This window comes from Ailuropoda melanoleuca, chromosome 8, assembly GCF_002007445.2.
Source record: "Ailuropoda melanoleuca isolate Jingjing chromosome 8, ASM200744v2, whole genome shotgun sequence".
Taxonomy (NCBI): domain Eukaryota; kingdom Metazoa; phylum Chordata; class Mammalia; order Carnivora; family Ursidae; genus Ailuropoda; species Ailuropoda melanoleuca.
In genome coordinates, this window is record NC_048225.1 from 97,885,591 (window position 1) to 97,904,152 (window position 18,562).

Consider the following 18,562-nt stretch of genomic DNA (forward strand, 5'->3'; position numbering starts at 1 on the left):
AAAAAAAAAAAAACTTAAAAAAAAAAAAAAAAAAAAAGAAGAGTATAAATAGAAGTTGAGTATCCAAAGGGGTGAACTATACCAGTTATCAATTTATTGCCTAATTTTCCCCTTATTGCCTGATCTTTGAAAACGGATCTGTGCCCTTTAGATATTTATTCCTTTTAACAGCTGGGACGATGTTAAGCTTTGTCAGGAGAGGATAATGAAGACACATTTCAGGAAGCAAGGGTTTTGGTTCCTGGTTCCAGTATACTCACTCAGCAGGCTCCTGCAAAGCATGTGGCTTGTCAGGGCCTGCTTCCCTCGGGGCCCAGGTCCTGTAGCACAGGTGGCTATGATGCCCCTGTTTAACAGGCAGCTCCTGTAGCCCCTCACTCCTACCAGTGAGAGTGGCCAGAGGTTTCTCCCAACACTCCCCACCACGGGCAGTTTTATAGCAGGAGTGCCTCTGGCTCTTGCAGGGCTTGCAGCCTTTCCAGAACTTGGCTCCTACAACGTGGGAAGCAACTTCATGTGGTTACTGCAATGTACAATTGTCAGCCGCACCAAAGAGCCAGCAGCTTCCCTTGGCACCACCCCACCCCCGGCATTGGTTTTTCAGGGCAGTGCCTCCAGTGAGACAACTCTGATAAACAGGGAAGCTGTTTCCCCTCAGGTGGGCTCACAGCAGTGTGTTGCCAGTGAGGTAACTCTCTGAACAGATGCCTCAGCACCCCTAAGGTGGCTTTCCAGCAAATTTGAAAGGATGACGTCTGTCATCCAAAGAGCAGATTTCCAACAAATTTTGCCAGTGTAGCACCACAACTTCTCTGCCATCTAATAAGCCATGGTTCTTCGTTCTTCAAGAGGGTCTAGACCTCAGGCCCAGGTGGGGCTCCTTCCTTGGGCGTTCTACCTCAGCCCTGAGGTTGGTAATTGCTTTACATCTGCCATGCCTGTATTCTTTAGCGTTCTCTTCACTGCATGCTAGCTCATCTCTTGCTACTCCAGTCCCTTGCCTTAGCTTTAAATTCTTCATGTTAAACTTTTCTTGATCAAATTACTGTGTACTTTCTCTCATTGGACGCAGACTGATACAGATGCTGAGACCTCATTACCTTCCCTGTAGGACACTGCCTGACATGAATTAGGTACTCCATAAATAAGAAATAGCTCATTGAATGAACAAATAAACATCTTCACAGGGAGAAAGCAGTATGTTTTCTACTAGGACTATGTGAAGGCCAAAAGATACCAAACCAAGTTCCTGTATAGACTGAATAAGAGTCGAATAGCAACAGAAATTAATAAAGCTGAAAAGAGTTCAAGATGTATTAAGTTTTTCCCTAAGGAATTACAATTTTGACATAGATTTTCTTAAAAATTAAGATTCTCTAGTAGAAAATGGCTAAACACAAATCTTTTCTAAAAAGACAAAGCCTATACATGGAGATTAGTCTCTAACAAACTTCAGAATCTATGAAATCTTTTATTATTATTATTATTATTATTACTATTATTTTAAAGAGCCAAGTTGCACATTTTTACTTGTCAAAAAGACAAATTTCTACTCTGGGATTTTCATCAGATGGACACTTCCTATTTCATAATATAATTAATAAGTATTTTATTTTAAAAACTTTTCTGTTATCCACAACAGATTTAAAAGATTAAATTCATTTTTAAAATACACTCACATACACACACACACACAACACACACAAACCATGGTTCTAACCCTTAAAGAGATAAATATCTCATACAAGAGTTCAACAAATTCACTAATAATTCTAACTTGAGAGAAAGTATGTGGTAAGTACTACAGTAGTTCTGGAATGAAAGGTATAACGGAAGTTACTGATAGAAACTAGACCTTTAAAGAGCAAACCAGATTTTGGAAAATACTCAGAGGGATGAAGATGGGAGCATTCAAAACACATTTGAAGAAGACCCAAAAAAGTGCAGTTCAGGCAGACTCAAAAAATTATTGCTAGAAACCCACTATGTATCAGTACTATCCTAAGAGGTAGGTTTACTGTAGTGAATGAATCAAATAAGATCCCTTCCCTGAGTTTATAGTAAGTGATAATTAAGTTAAAGAGCAACTAGGTCATAGTATGCACTAAATAATTCTTGGCTGTAACTACTCTTCTCATCATCACCAACCTTTTATGTAAATGGAGAATATGCTAACACATTCAGAACAGATGATCTGAAAATAATATTTGTGAGAAGTGACAATGGCCTGAACTAAGACAATGGGTAGTTGGAATGGAGAACAGGGGTCAAAGAAGAAAGGACAGAGGAGGTAGGAGCTATAGAACTTAGGTGGGGAAAGAAGATGAGATGGGGGGGGGGCAATCCCCAAATCAGCCCCATAGCAAGATAAGGGAATATAATCTAGGAAATTTCATCATAAGAGAAAAACTTGCCTAACTGCAAAATGCAAAAGGCAAAGAAAAAAAATGTATTGTGCAAAAACATAAGTGTAAAAACTACATTTAAAAATAAACCATTGCTCTCAATAGTTTTACTAAGGAAACAGAATCAATACATCTATAATTTTTCCTATATTTAAGATTGAGAATCATGAACAGCACAAACTTCAGTCATTCCACAAAGGAAATACTACAGTAAACCAAAATCTTTCAAGGTTGTTTGTGTAGATATCAGAGGTAGTTGTAGGAACAAAACTCAGAGAACCTAGTGATGGCAATATGCCCCTTTGATAATGACATGATCGTTATATTAAAAACTGATTTCTAAATTAAAAGTCAATTGTTTTCTTATAGGGGACAAGTAGACTAAACCATAAAGCAGAAATACGTGCTTGTTTCCATGAAGAACAGAACGCCTATCACCACAAGGGTTGGAAGATACAAGCACCTCCAGTTCTCCTGCTTAGAAGTTTCCTCTGACTGACCTGCACACATATCTTCAACAGAGTGTCACAGAAGGACTGCAACAGTCCTATTTCCACACTCCATTCACATTCACTTAGCCCTGAATGAAAATACAATGTTCAGAGGAGCGGTATACATGTCAAATAATACATTGGTAAGCAGAATTCTTATCTACAGTTTCAGCTGACATAATTGGTTGTTATGGGCTTTGGGAAAAATTTAAAAATCTAAAAATTGTTCCTAGAATCTCTCCCCGAAAGGTCTTGATAACAATTTTTAACTGCACCACTCTGCTGAAGCTTTAAAAACACAAGGGGCACAAACACACTTCAATAGTCTTAACTAGGAAGCAGACCTGGGTGATCTTTGTTCTCTCACCAACTGTTCAATTCTTAATCTCCAAGAAGATTCTCTGTGCTTCAGGTCTCAGATTAAATGCTGATACAGGTGGCACCATTAAGAGACAAATCAAGAATATGTAAAATCCAGATGGAGAGGTTAAAATCCTCCGGATTCCCCTTCAGTCTAAACCTATAAAATCTACATTTTAATAGCTGATTTTCCAGAGACCACAAGATTTCTTTTTGCATATGCCCTTGATGGAATTAATGAGAGAAGGAGAGAAAAGCATATGCTTAAATGCCTGGGGGCAACTATAACAAAGGAAGAAATTACAGTTTATTAACACAATTCCAGCACTTATAGCATATTGCTTGCTCTAAATATTCCAGAAAGAACATGCACTATTCAATCCAATCTCTGTAACTAATGTGCTTATAGACTTTAAGAGGGTGATATTTACCAGCTAAATATTGGTCAAAATAGTAGCTAACATTTAGACATCTGCTTTAAAGAGAAGCATCTCTTCCACCTGCTTCTACAGGCCACAAAGATACACTCTAGTTAACATATTACTGACAGGATGATGAGAAAGCTCCTGTCAGACGCTGGCCAGCCGGGTGTTTGAGACAAAATGCACAGCCCCAGCTGACTAGTTAAAGAAAGTCTGGTGAGGTACAATTATAGAGGCATATGACAAGACTTCATGCCTGACTGATTTGAGAACCAATGACATGACTTTAAACAGCAATCTTCTCTACCTCTGGTCACAAAACAGCAATAAGTCAACTGATATACTCTTGTAATATCATGATTTATTCCTTTGCTTTGAATACATGAGATTTTGGTATGATGTTCTGCTAGTCTGCCAGAGATTCACTTGGGGCTTAAACATCTAGGGCCTGCCTACAGCATGTATAAAATCAGTGTTCTTGTTCAGGATTACCAGGAACACTTCTGTGTGAACTTGATAATGTATATAACAATAGAATAAACACAAACTGTTTATGTCCCAATTCATTAAACTTACATACAGAAAAATGTAATAATGGGTCCTAACAAAATACCACACTTTAGGGGGTGGGGTGGGATATATAGGCTATGGGCATTAAGGAGGGCACTTGTGAGGAGCACTGTGTATTGTATGTAAGTGACGAATCACTAAATTCTACACCTGAAGCTAATATTACACTGTATGTTAACTAACTGGAATTTACATAAAGACTTGAAAACAAACAAAACAAACAAAAAATACCACACTTTAATATGGAAGGAAACTCATGAAAAATTTAAAAACATATCACTACTCTCGATAGTTTTGCTAATATATCTCAAAACTAATTTTTTTATCTTAAAGTTTATCTCTACAAATTACAAATTATAATTTTAACTACAAACAGTACCTAAGGAAAGGGACCTTTAAGCAATCTGATTCTCTATTAGTGTGTCATCACTAAAGCACCCAGCAAGCTATAAGGTTGACTACCATGATTCTAGTAAAATATGGTGTTGAAGAGCAAACCCACACAAACAAAATTTCTAAAACCATAATAAAATTACAAATGTGCAGACACCTTAAGTTATATCTGTTCTTCCAATAGTTAAAATTTTGGCTGTAGATTTAGAACATGAAAAATGAGTAAAATTTCTTGCATTAATACTAAATATAGTATATTCTTCATGGTATATAAAATAAGAATCTAAAAAGCTTGAGCAAGTCAATTCATTAACTATTCCTTCCTCGATTGTTTCAGAGATTTCACTTAATTCTTCCTAAAAAATAGCTTATTTCTAATTTATGTTATAGTACTAGTCTTTGACCTTAAATGTTACTATGCATGGAATTTACAGCAGATATATACATACACATGAATTTTTCAAGTGAGATTCAAGTAAAACAGCTTCCCCCATATAAGAAGGGTGAGGAGACCCTGAAAGCAAGCTTGAATTATGTTTGTTTTATCAGTCCTACGGTCCCAGGGAATGAACCAAAACAAAGCTGGTAACTTAGAAGTGACATCACCATCAAGTTTTCATGAATTTTCCATAAACGATTGGCAGGTTTACTTCAAACATAAAAAACAACTCCCTGAATAATACCAAACTTTTATTAAAATAATTTTATTATTTAACTCAAATAAAATTAAAGGGTAGTAAGCATGTTAATTTTTACTCTAAACTGCAGATCTAGTCTTTTATAAAATTATAGCTAATAATCACTGAATCATCATTGAATGTTATGCAGATACAATTCTAAGCACATCATATATATGTATATTATATATGTGCATATGTATACACATATGTGTTTATATAGCTATACAGACAGATAGATCTCCTTAATCTTTACAACAACCCTATGAGATTAAGACTGATTACTCCCATTCTCCCAGTTTACATGGGAAGAAGCTGAGTCAAAGAGAGGCTACCCAGTGATTAAGAGGTGCTTATAAACTGCAATAAGGAAAACACCAATATTTTAGAATAGTCATATACTCAGAATTATTTCAAATGTTTTTATAAATAGGGAGGCTTATACATTCATTCGTATAGCTCACTCCTGCACTTTATTCACATCTCTGCTCAATACTACCCTATTAAAGCAGCTTTCCATGACCACTCTACATAAATTGAAACCTGCCCCTCACACCTTTCATCCCTGCACACACTTTATCATTTATCCCTTGGCACTCACCACCAGAAGACATAACCGCTACTTTCATTCACTTATTTCTTTATTTCATCAGTTCAATATAAGCTCCAAGAGTGTTTCAACTTTGCTTTGCTTACTGCTGGATCTTTAGTGCCTAGAAAGTGCTTAGCATGCAGTAGGTTTCATGATAAGATTTAATTCTTAGGCCTCTGAGACAGTTTGTACAATCTTTTTAATCTTCAGGACAATAGCGATACAGAAATATTATTTATAATCTTGAAAAAAATCGTGTTTAAAAAATAAGGAGGAAGAGAATGGGGACAAGAATGGTTTTACTTCAATGGTAAATTAAAAATAGGAGAAAAGCAAATATATAAAAATAACTCAGATTCAATTTCTCAATATTATTTTAAGAAAATGTGAATTACCTGTGTCACTGACTTGTGCTTATTCTCTGATTATACTACATCATGTGTTTAAATGGATATAATATGTTTTTCAATATGTAAAATAACATATTTTCAATATTTTTTAAAAAGTGGACATATCAATATTATAATTCAAAATCTCGAAAGTGAATTTTTTCAAATGTAGAGTAATGGAAATAACCCAAAATTGGAACAGGACACTCAGTTTCACATTACCTGTCTCTAATTAGCTGTTTGGCCCTAGGGTGGCCATTTAACCTGTTGAAAAATATGCTTCTCATTGTTAAAGACTAAACAGATATCCCAGAGAACTCCTGAAACTGCTGCTAACATACTAAAACTTCATAGAATGAGCTTTTCATTCCTACTATGGGAGTACAAAACAAAAAAATATTATCTTATTCTTATCAATTAACCAAACTTGTAAGGAAGCAAATTCATGCAACATAACATGTTTTCAATAAATATCTGGTACATTACTAAAAATTATGCTTAAGTTTATATTAAAAATTTTAAAGTCAAAAACATTAAAATTTTAATGCTTACAGTAGGAAATAGTTAGGAAATACTTTAAAATATTTTTCTATGACCAAAGAAAACTCCTATTCTCATTGCCTTTACCACAGTAATAAAGACCTTCCAAAAGAACATTTCTGCGAGTAGCATAAAACCTGTGATTTAAAAAAAAGAATGCTACTTTGACTTTTAAGTTATTATCACCCTGAAGAGCTCCTCCAAATCAGAACTATTATAGAAGCTACTCCCAAACCACTACTTGGCAACAAAGATGAATCTACCTATTACCAGGTTAGGATAGCAGCTATTATCATGGCCCCTTGATTTCTTTCAAGTAGCTCCAATGGAAAAAGCCACAAGTGAATAATAAAGATCTCATAATAGCTCTTAAGAATTCTTTATATGGTAGAAGGCACTAAAATGAACTCTGGAGAGTTAAAAAGAAAAAAAAAAAACTCTCATCTCCTGATAAGAAAAAATAATTAACCTGACTTAATGCATCTGAGAAGGCCTTCTATAAATCAGACTTTTGTACTTCAAGAGCCAGATTAAAACCATATATCAAAAAAGTATGTAGATATTGTCTCATAAGTACACATAGAACATTTCTAAGTCTGCAGAGGTTCGTGGGTCTTTTTGTGAAATCCTCAATACATTCTACTTAAAAGGAGAAGTGTGAAGTACTTACAGTGCTTAATTTGCTAGAGGTAATAATGATGCGCCTCTCATGCAACATGCTGGCATACAGTTGCAGCATATTATTCACATCCACGGCAACAAAATATTCTGTAAGATTTCTCTGCACAAGTGAAAAGTAATTGTGTAAGTTAGAGCTCATGGTGATTACGAAGGAAAATATTTTATACATTTACCAACAAGTCTTAAAGTTCAAAGGATGTTATTATTAAAAATGGTATTCATGGTGCACTGGGTGTATACACAACTAATGGAGCATCGAACTTTGCATCGGAATCCGGGGATGTACTGTATGGTGACTAACATAATATAATTTAAAAAATCATTAAAAAAATGAATAAAATAAAAATGGTATTCATTAAAATAATTAAATTTAATACTATTCTGCTGCCACACGAAGCACATAACATTCTATTATTATTTGAAACATAATCCTACCCCAGAAAAATGTTTCTCGGAGGGCAATCAGGGGATCATACATTTTCCACTCTCCCTCCCCAAGTACTTATAAAAGAAGCTGATTTCCTGTGCCCTAACTATAGACTTGCTGAATTGTAATCTTTAGAGTATGGCTTCAAGTATCTGATTAAAAAAAAATTCTGAAAATTCTTTTATACATTGAACTTTGAGAACTGCTGTTCCAGAAAATACATTTGAGTGTTCTTATGTTTGCCAATCACTCAAGTAGGCAACATCACTGTCTGATAGTATGTACTATGTACAAGGTACCCAAAGGATGAGATGGATTCATAAAGCAATCTTTGGTCCTTTATTAAGGAAAACCCTTGTTTATACCCCATGTCAGACCTTGTCTATGCTCCTAAAACCAAATAAATTTTGGTGTTAGCCTGAGCAATTTCCTTGATTTAAGACTTTGTATTATTTTCCCTGCATAAGATCAAAATTGGGATAAACTACACTAACTCTGACTTTTAGAACTTCTCCTTTTACTTATTTTTAACTTTCTGTACTCAAACTTAAGCATGCCAGAAAGTTATACAGTAATGAAGAGACTGAATAAGATATGATAATAAAATGAAACTGTAGTATCAAGTAGACTATAATCTAGGAGGTGAAAACTTTTAGTTGGGCAAGAAAACAAGAAATCTAATAGTTTCTTTAATTTCCAGAAGGCAGAAATTTTACCAAGACAAATTGGTAATGACAGGGCATATAACAGAATCTGTAATACCAGTGAGTGATGTTGAATTTAGTGGGGAGAAATTCATTTGCCATTTTCTATGTTTAAGGTCTACCTCACCTTCCAATTCAGCTCTTCATATAGATTACTTTTACGGCATTCAACCTTAGTATTTTTCCTGTAATCTCAAAGAAAAATAATTTCTAGATGGAGATATATTTCTCAACACAGAATGCTGTGTTGATAATCTATTTCAGGCCCACATTAAAAACAGCTTCATCTAGTCTTTTCGTAGGAGTTATCTGGACTCACCTGTACTAAAAATACCACTCACAGTCTTGGTTTGATATTGGAAAATTTACATTTGTCTCCCCAGACTTCATTCACTCATAACCCATGTACTTTTGGAAACCAAACACTTAGTAGATTTGAAAACATTTTGGGTAGAACAGTAGAGTTCTGAAAGAAATAATACGTATTTCTGGAAACTTATTTTTTTCCTGTTTATGTTTCTTTCACTTTTTATTGGATTATTTCTACTGATTTGTTGTATCTTTCCAAGGGAAGTTGAAAAAAATTACATAAGAGAAAATTTCCTTTTCACACAGCAACCAAAGCCTATTTGTCACTTCCACTTTCCAGTAAATTTTTCTACAGAATATTAATTTATGATAACTATTAAAACACTGAAACTATTTCTAGTATGGCTACAATTAGGACTCTAAATAAAATGCAAACTTTAGTAATTTTTATGATTTCTTGTAGTACCCCTGAAGCCCTACAAAATATATATCACTTAAATTAAAATCAAGAAATCAAGTACAAGACATTAAGATTTTCATAGAGTTATACAAGTAATCTAAATGCTATAGTCAGTTCACTAAAGTAACTATGTGTGCGAAAATATTTCCCATTGCTAGTATTTATCCCCTACCAAGCAGAGTCATCTGAGATATTTCCTCTACCAGGGGAGCTTAGGACCTAATATATATCTGATCTTACTAAACTATCTCAAGTGGTAGAAACAGTTTTTCTCATAAAATTTTCCTCACCCACAACCAGATACTAAGAAGGGAGTAAAGTAGCAGACACATCAAGAAGAAAAAGAGATAACACCATTATTCCTATTTCTTCTTTCTAACAAAACGGATAATTACAATGCATTCTATTTCTTTATACAGAAATCTTCAGGCATTGAGACCAAAATAAATAAAATTCATATGAGTAGCATTAAAAAAATATAGATAACAGAAAACTTACACTCTCAGGAATCGTTGGGAGTCCAGTTACATCTGGGGCAATGAAGTAGGAATGCTAATAAACAGAAATAAATCACATAGGAAAAGCAGAATTAAAATCTGGTAGCAATACATACAATCTGAAAAAAAATAAGAAAAGACATATCAACTAAATTAATAAATGCCAAGGATTAACATTCAGGATTTGTTGAATTTGAGAGATTCTTGAATAATACGGCAGGTTTATGTGATATTGAACAACAACTTTCTCAGACAAAGTGTTTAGTGTTGGTTAAAAATATTCAATTTTAAAACTGAAATAATCCTGGAAAAAGTTTATTAAGACAAAAAAAGTATATTACTGATACACACACACACACAAACACATTTAGGGAGACTGGAAAATAATGAGGTTTGCTTACCTAAGAATATATCAAAATCTATTAAGATTCCTGAGTTTCTATGGTAAGTCACAGCAAAATTCTCTGGTACATATCAGGTATTTAGAAAGCAGCAATAGGACATAATTTTTAAATATTTAAAACTTTTTAAAATACGTAATGATCTCAAAATATGACCTTCATACACCCACTAAACAAATAGTAATTAGCTTCTATAATATTCAAAGCAATACAACAGTTCATAGATCTATTTATATAAAGAGCATATTGTGTATGTCTTCATGTTCCCCAAAATGTTCCCAAGTTTTACCACCCAGAATCAGCACAACTAAATCACCAGAATTGTTTTATTTTCTGTTCATATTAATTGCCAAAATTATTTTCCTATCTTAATCACATAAGGACATATTTAATACTGTCTCATAATTAAAGACTGGAAAAGAAACATTCTAGCCAATACTGGGCACAGTTAACTAGTCAGAACAGGCTAGTTAACACAGTCATAACGTATAATTTCCCCAGTAGCAGAACAATTGAGATAAATCACAAGGTTTCAGGAGACCTTGTGACAAAAAAAGTGACAGAACTCTCATGCTGTGAATGCACATTAACATTACTAATACTGACAATGGAGAATATGCATAGATTTGGTCTCTATTGACTACTTTATTTGGAGGGGTTTTTAATAGTACTGCATTTCATAAAACTATGATCTAAAAGATAGTATAAACAGAAAATATACTCCAAATGATTAATTTTTCTTAAAAGAGGCAAATTAATCATTTCCCAAAGGACTGGAGTGAATCTTAAACACACATTGAAAGAAGTAATTATTTTCTCAATTTAATAGTGATTTTTTAGAAGCCAATGTCCTTTTTAACTCACCGGTACTAGGAAGGGCTGATCTTTCAGAACTTGCTCACTGGCAATAAATATCTCTTGGTTCTTATAATACATGAGAGAAAAAATGAATATTTTACTTTCATGGGGGAGTTTATACAATTTGCTGTGTATCTGAGACAAACCCATGTAGCCACATTATCCACTGAAAGTAACATTAATTATAAATGCTATTTTAAATGCTGTTTTGCTAATTTTACGCTAGAAAAATCTCAAAGAAAGTATCTTCCTTCTCAACAGAGAGTACAAAATGCTGTGGATATTTAATGATTTTGAAATGTACTTTCAAAATAAGCATTTACATTAAATATTAACTTTTTATACAATCTCTGTGATAGTCTTATGGTTTCAATGTCAGGCCTTGAAAAATTCATGTGTTGGAGCATTCACAAAATATGATATTGTAAGAAAGTATAGTAGTTTCCCAAAGCTTCTCACATTTTTCTATCAGAAATTGTGCCAACAAACAAAATTTTCTTTCCACTCTGTGGAAGAACAAAAGTTCCCAGGATGATCAATCTTAACTGGGCACCATAAAACTAAAACGTTGATAAGCAGCTGAAGACAAGTGTTTTTGGATCCCAATTCTGCCCATCTTGAACAGCACAGCACTGGGCACAGCACTTTAGTTAGTTCTTGCTGAAATCAAATGAAATTACTAAATAGACTTTACATGAATTTAAGACAATATTTTATTAACCAGCTGAATCTGTCAATTCTTTAGATACTGTATTGAGAAAAGGTGTACAAGATTTGAAAGCTACCATAGACCCTGACTCGAAAGTTTACAAGAAGGCTTAAATTACAGAAATGACTGTCATACATAGAATAGAACACAGTCACTCAAATTCCCTAAACAAGATTATTTCAGCTATGGTACAAATAGTCCGCATGAAAGAAAATTTCAATTCACTAACAATCAATATTAGGATATCTTTTCATAGTACATCTAGATATATCATTTCACGTAATTCCCCAAACAACTTTCTTAAAAATGGACTCACTCAATTTCTCAAATGAAGAAAAAGAATCATCAAAAGATAGTAACTTTTTTGCTTAACATCACACATTTAGTGACTGTGACTTAAACCAGTATCTTCTATTCTTAGATAGTAAGAGGCCTATAGTTTTTGATTTATGATTCTTACTAATAAAGGTGAAGTGTTTCAATAATCCCGTATTTTAAATTTATTTTTGTAAGCTATTTATTTACTCTAGAATAAATGATACTCCAATTTAAAGCCAGAGTACTTTTTAAAAATCTCACATTAATGCTCTAGAATAGCTACCTTTATTATCTTAGCAACTTTATTTCCTTCACCCTTTAACGAAGTGTTAGAATCATTTTATAAATACAACTCCTTCAAAGAATGACACTTATTTTTGATAATCCAGAGCTTTTCTTTGTTCTTGATATTTTTCCTTGGTCTTTATTTCGTTCCACTAACCATTAACCTTGTATTCCTTTGGGTCTAGTGACCTACAAATCTGAGTTTCTCCTTAACTGTTCCTTCCTCTAATTCTTTCACTCAATCTGCTTTCTTCTTTTATACAGTCTATTTGGGCAATTAGACATTGGCCTCTGCTTTATTTTCTCTATGTTCTGTCCTTTAAATAGCTCAAGTATTCCTACAACTATTTCTGCAGATGACTACTATACCTGGGTTAAAAATTCCATGTTATCCTTAGCTTTCCAGTCTACAATCTCCAAATGACTATTAAATATTTCCACTTTGGCAGTGTGCAACAAAAGAGGGTGCAGACATAAAGGATCACAGGGAAGAAAGAACACTTTACGCTGTTAACGACACAGGAAAGTTTCACAAAGGTGGGAAATGAGCTAGTTCTAGACTAAAGATGGATAGTCTACAATGAGGCTTTAGTAAAAAAGGAAGGTGTACAAGTAAGAAAGCACAATGTTCATTCAAGAAGATGAACAGAACAATGTGACTAGAGTAGGAAATCAATTTAGGGAAAAAAAAGTGAGAAAAATGAAAAGGTAGACTGAGGCTAAGTAGTGTATGGTCATAAAAGCATGGTGGAAAGTTTGGACAAATTTTTCAGAAAATGGGGAGCTTTTAGGTTTCAGCAAGAAACTTTATATAGTTTAAGGAAGTTTAATCGGACAGACTTTTGTAGAAAGGATTAGAAAGAGAGAATCTAAAGTAAGAACTATTTAAAGTGCTAAGCGTCTGAACCAGGTTGCTGACAGTAAAAACAGGAAGAACAGAATGTCAGAGAACACTACTATTAAGCAAAATTACAGGAAAAATTTAGGCAAAAAATAAGTTATTACCACACAAAGAATATAATGAAGTAATTTCTTTATTGTGCAAAAAAGCAAAAGACCTATGAATACGATTAATACACTACAATTTACTTTTTCTTTCAACTTCTCTTGCATCATTATATATTTTTTCCTTCCTTATAAGTGGTACCACTTACCATTATATTGGAAGAACTAAAATGAATATAAATAAATTTTAACATTTTATTTGGTATGCTGAATATTAATGAAAATATCCACATTTGTGATCACTAACTTGGAACATTTACAGAATCTCCCAAAATACTAATGTGCTCATTAAAATTTTCAGCAGTAACTAATCTACACCACCACAGGCCTACTGTTTGACAAACTTCAATCATATTTTCAGTGTTTGGTGTTTATAAGAGAAGATTGATTACAGTGTGGGGAAAGAAGAAGAAACTTTCCACCCACAATTCTTATCATATGGTTAGTTATATGCTATACTTTGAATTCTTATTTATGCACTGTTTTCATTTTATGAGGGCTATTTTGTGTGTGTGTGTGTATGTTTCCTTATTACGGATAGAGTTCACCTGAAAATCAATATTCCTCACAAAATATTCTCACAGATTTGTTTACTTCTAGTGTAAAATAAAAAATTCTGTGATTTAAGAACTACAAAAATGTATATGTACTATATGTTATGATAGTTGAAGCATGGCAAAAAGTCCCAATATCATCATATAGTAATGTTATTACTAGCACTGACGTTTCCCTGGTGTCAGAGTTTCTTGAAGGTGCATGTGTTCTTAAATGAGAAAGTGCTATGACAAAAAAATCAATTAACATCTGAATACTTACCACACTCAAACTGACAGGAGTGTTTGCCTTTGGTACTGGGTGGCTATAGAGTGATTTGAGAGTCTCATTCAAATCATTTTCCTAGAGTAAAATTTAAAAAGTACATTTTACAAATGAATTATATATTAAGGAATTATATATTAAGGAATCATGCACTGTGCCTTTTCATATTAGACATGTTATACACAACTGTTTTCCACAAGAATGTTTCAAATAAAAAATTGAAATATTTAAATTTAATAAATATGGAAAAGATAAATATCTTTATCCAGAAAGCATAATGGCAATATCTCTATTTAGTATAAATCTGTATTTGGCAAAACTTCATTATTATAAAATACACTGATGCTATCTATAGAAGAAATCATTTAAATCATTAAATCCAAGAACAATGGGATTGAATAAAAATAACAACACTTTTTATCAGATCGCTGAATGTTTCCATTTTCCATTTTAATTTTAAAATCTTCAACCTAATTTTTAAGGAATAGATACAATTTAGTATGATCATTGTACTAAGATGCAACATATAGGTTATTCTAAATAGTTCTTTTCTGAACAGCTACCAGTCACCACTTGACCTACAATAAGTGGGATTAAATAAAATATTAACACATCTACTTCCTAGGATATGTATAATAATGTACCTTGATATGTGCACTCACTTTTTCTGAATTACACATATATACCCAGTAATAAATATATGAAGGTAGCTTTTTATATACATGATTTTTATTCTCTCTTAAAATGTTTAGGTGGGGACAATATACCAAAGGAAATGCCAATTGTTCAATAAAGGTAATAATTAATTTTAAGGAATTTGGATATAAGACACATTAACTTCTCACAATTTGTCTCATAAATTAACTAACAAACCTTAATAATTCCAATTTCTCTAAATGTTTGCGCAGTATACACTCAAAACTGCCTGTCTGGAATTCTCCTTAGAATGAGTTAAAAGAAAAGACTATAGAATTTATCTCTTGACCATTTAGGCAATAAACTATATCCACGGAATATTCTGCATGATGTTAATGCCCTGCCTATACAAAATTCCTATGGCTACGTGCGGTTTTTTAAGTCTAGCTTTTAAAATTTCTTTATACTTGCCTGATGTTGATCAGGTAAGGATAACTTCCATTATAAAATCTAAATATTAATCTATATACCCTGTGGCACTGGATTAAAAATAAAAAGAAAAATATTACAATTACAGATTTACTTCTGGTTATTTAATTAATACTGTGAACCTACAATATATTTTCCTCTAATCAGGAACATAAATGTAGTCTCTCTTATTCCCTCTTTTCAGAAAACTAAAGTTATAAGGATTTGCTCACAGTATTTTCTTTTATATATTCCAGTATTACTGATGGTCTCAGAGAGAATGACATATTATAGATACATAAGCATTAATTTAACAGTAAGAGTTTCTAAAAGTAAAGTACTCAAAATTTGGATGACTAATAGAATTAATGCTGATTCCACATGTATATTCACAAAAACAAAGAACAAGAAATAATCGCAAAGTAGAATTCTGGTTTTAAGTTTCCATTGCTATAATTAAATATTTTTATTTCCAGTTATTTTCCTAGGATAATGACTGTATAGCTTCAACATAAAATTGTTCAAGTGTAAAATGACTTTCTAATGAATATTTCACAGAATTAAGTACGTCAAATGTAGAGGGGGAAATATTTACAACACATGCACAAAAACACCTGAACTTTTGACAAATACCAAAACCTTGCTATTATAATGATAACATTTTTTTTTAAGATTTTATTTATTTATTTGACAGAGATAGAGACAGCCAGCGAGAGAGGGAACACAAGCAGGGGGAGTGGGAGAGGAAGAAGCAGGCTCATAGCAGAGGAGCCTGATGTGGGGCTCGATCCCATAACGCCAGGATCATGCCCTAAGCCGAAGGCAGACGCTTAACCGCTGTGCCACCCAGGCGCCCCTATAATGATAACATTTGATTGCCAAATTAGGAGATTGCTTACCAGAAGTGTAAAAGGAGTATCTTAATTCAATAATAATACACTTAACTTCTATTTAACAAAAAGTATCCGGAGTAGTATTTGTGCTAAATTCAGGTTTTGTTTTGTTTTTTAATGATATTTACTTCGAAATCTCAAAAGATGAGTGTTCTATCAGTAATCATGAGTGCTGACATAATCTTGAAAGACAACTATGTAGGGTTATCTTCTGGAAAATCTGAGTGGTTCAAAATAATTGGATAGTACATTATGTGTAGGAAAGAAGGAGCAGATCAGCCAGGAAGAATACCAGAAAACAGATCATGGAGCTTCTTATATGTCAGGCTGCACCCAAGTTTAGATTTTATTCTAAGAGAAAAAAGGAAGCTATGAGAAGACGGTAAGCAGTGGAATGATATAATCAGGTTTCAAAAAGAACATCCTTATAGATCAAAATATAGTAGTACTTATAGCTATGAGTATGTATGAAATGCCCATAAATGTATAGACAGAAGAGAAAATTAAGACTATAAAATAAGAATATAAAAGTTTTAGGTATAGATAGGAGAAAAAGATCACAGAAAGACTTAGTATATAGCTAGAAGCAAAAGAAAAACAATGTCAGGCCAATCCAGAAAAATACAATCTCAAGAGTAATAGAGTATCAAATGAGAAATTTTTTTAAGAATTTATTTATTTATTTATTATTTATTTATTTATTTTAGAGAGAACATGTGCAAGCAGGGGGAGGAGCAAAGGGGAGGGTGAAGGAGGAAGGGAAAAACTCTCAAGCACACTCCTCACTGAGAATGGAGTCCAACATGGGGCTCAATCTCATGACCCAGAGATCATGACCTGAGCTGAAACCATGAGTTGACACTTAACCAACTGAGCCACCTAGGTGCACCTCAAATGAGAATTTAAAAAGATAACAAAAAGATAGAAAATATACCCTGAATTTAAAAATTAGAAAACAATAAAAGGGGATCATTAAAATTTTGTTAAAAATTTTTATTTGAGTTAAATTTCATCAAATAGCACAGTTCATATCTTAGTAAATTAGTTTTTGTAAAAAACATCAAACAATGATTAAGGGGAAAATTTTACAAATATCTTCCTAGAGAAGTTGATTAATTCAAAAGCACACTTCAGCATTTTCATTTTTATTTTTAAGGAAAAAAAAAAAGATACGGGGTGCCTGAGTGGCTCAGTTAGTTAAGCATCTGCCTTCAGCTCAGGTCATGATCCCGGAGTCCTGGGATTGAGCCCCGTGTCAGACTCCTAGCTCAGTGGAGAGCCTGCTTCTGTCTCTGCCTGCTGCTCCCCCTGCTTGTGCTCTCTCTCTCTCTCACTCTCGCTCTATCTCAAATAAATAAATAAATAAATAAATAAATAAATAAAATCTTAAAAAAAAAAAAGATAAAGACCTAAATGTAAGAGCTAAAACTAAAATTCTTAGAAGAAAACATATGGGAAAAGCATCATGACATTGAATTTGTAATTTCTTGACATGACACTGAAAGCAACCAAAGAAAAAATACATAACTAAACTTCATGAAAATTAAAAACTTTTGTGGATCAAAGGATACAATCAACAAAGTAAAAAGGAATGGAAGAAAATATTTACAAATCATTTATCTAATAAGAGATTAATATCTGAATATATAAAGTATTCCTGCTACTCAACAACAAAACATGCTTAAAAATGGGCAAAGAACTTGAACAGATATTTTTCCAAAGAAAATCAAATGACCAATAAGCACATGAAAATACTCTACATCACGAATCATTAAAGAAATGCAAATCAAAACCACAATCATATACCACTTCACTGAACCCATAGAATGGCTATTATAAAAACAAAACAAGGACGCATTTCAAAAGGGCAGCATAAGCCCTGAATTCACCTCCTCCTATGGACACAGCAAATCTACAGCTACATACGAAATAATTCCCTCAGCCAGCAAATCTACAGCTACATACGAAATAATTCCCTCAGAAAAATACCTGAAAACTAGCTGAATAGCTCCTGCACAACAAAGAATAAAAGAAACATATTGAGAAATGTAGAAGAGAAATGTAGAATGGTCTCATCCAAAACCCCATCCACCATGTGGTGACCCACAATCAGGAGGGATCTTAAGCAGTTTCTCCCTGATAAGTAAGGGATTTGTTACACACATCAGGCGCTTCAACCCTTCTGACCTACACCACAGAGATGAGCTCCCCAAATGTCTGGCTTTGAAAACCAATAGGGCTTACATCTAGGAG

At 33.3% G+C, this 18,562-nt stretch overlaps 1 protein-coding gene across 2 annotated transcripts in view; it reads right to left on the reverse strand.

The window, feature by feature from the left end:
* DENND1B (DENN domain containing 1B) overlaps positions 1–18,562 on the reverse strand; it is a 245,962-nt gene that overhangs the window by 109,224 nt on the left and 118,176 nt on the right. The window contains exons 7-10 of one of the 2 annotated variants that reach the window (XM_034666980.1): positions 14,310–14,390; positions 11,183–11,242; positions 9,919–9,972; positions 7,510–7,620 (exon numbers count right to left, since the gene is read on the reverse strand). In XM_034666980.1, the coding sequence (XP_034522871.1) occupies positions 7,510–7,620; positions 9,919–9,972; positions 11,183–11,242; positions 14,310–14,390 (306 nt within the window). The remainder of the gene's footprint in view (positions 1–7,509; positions 7,621–9,918; positions 9,973–11,182; positions 11,243–14,309; positions 14,391–18,562) is intronic. The other variant, XM_034666981.1, reaches the window with a different exon arrangement.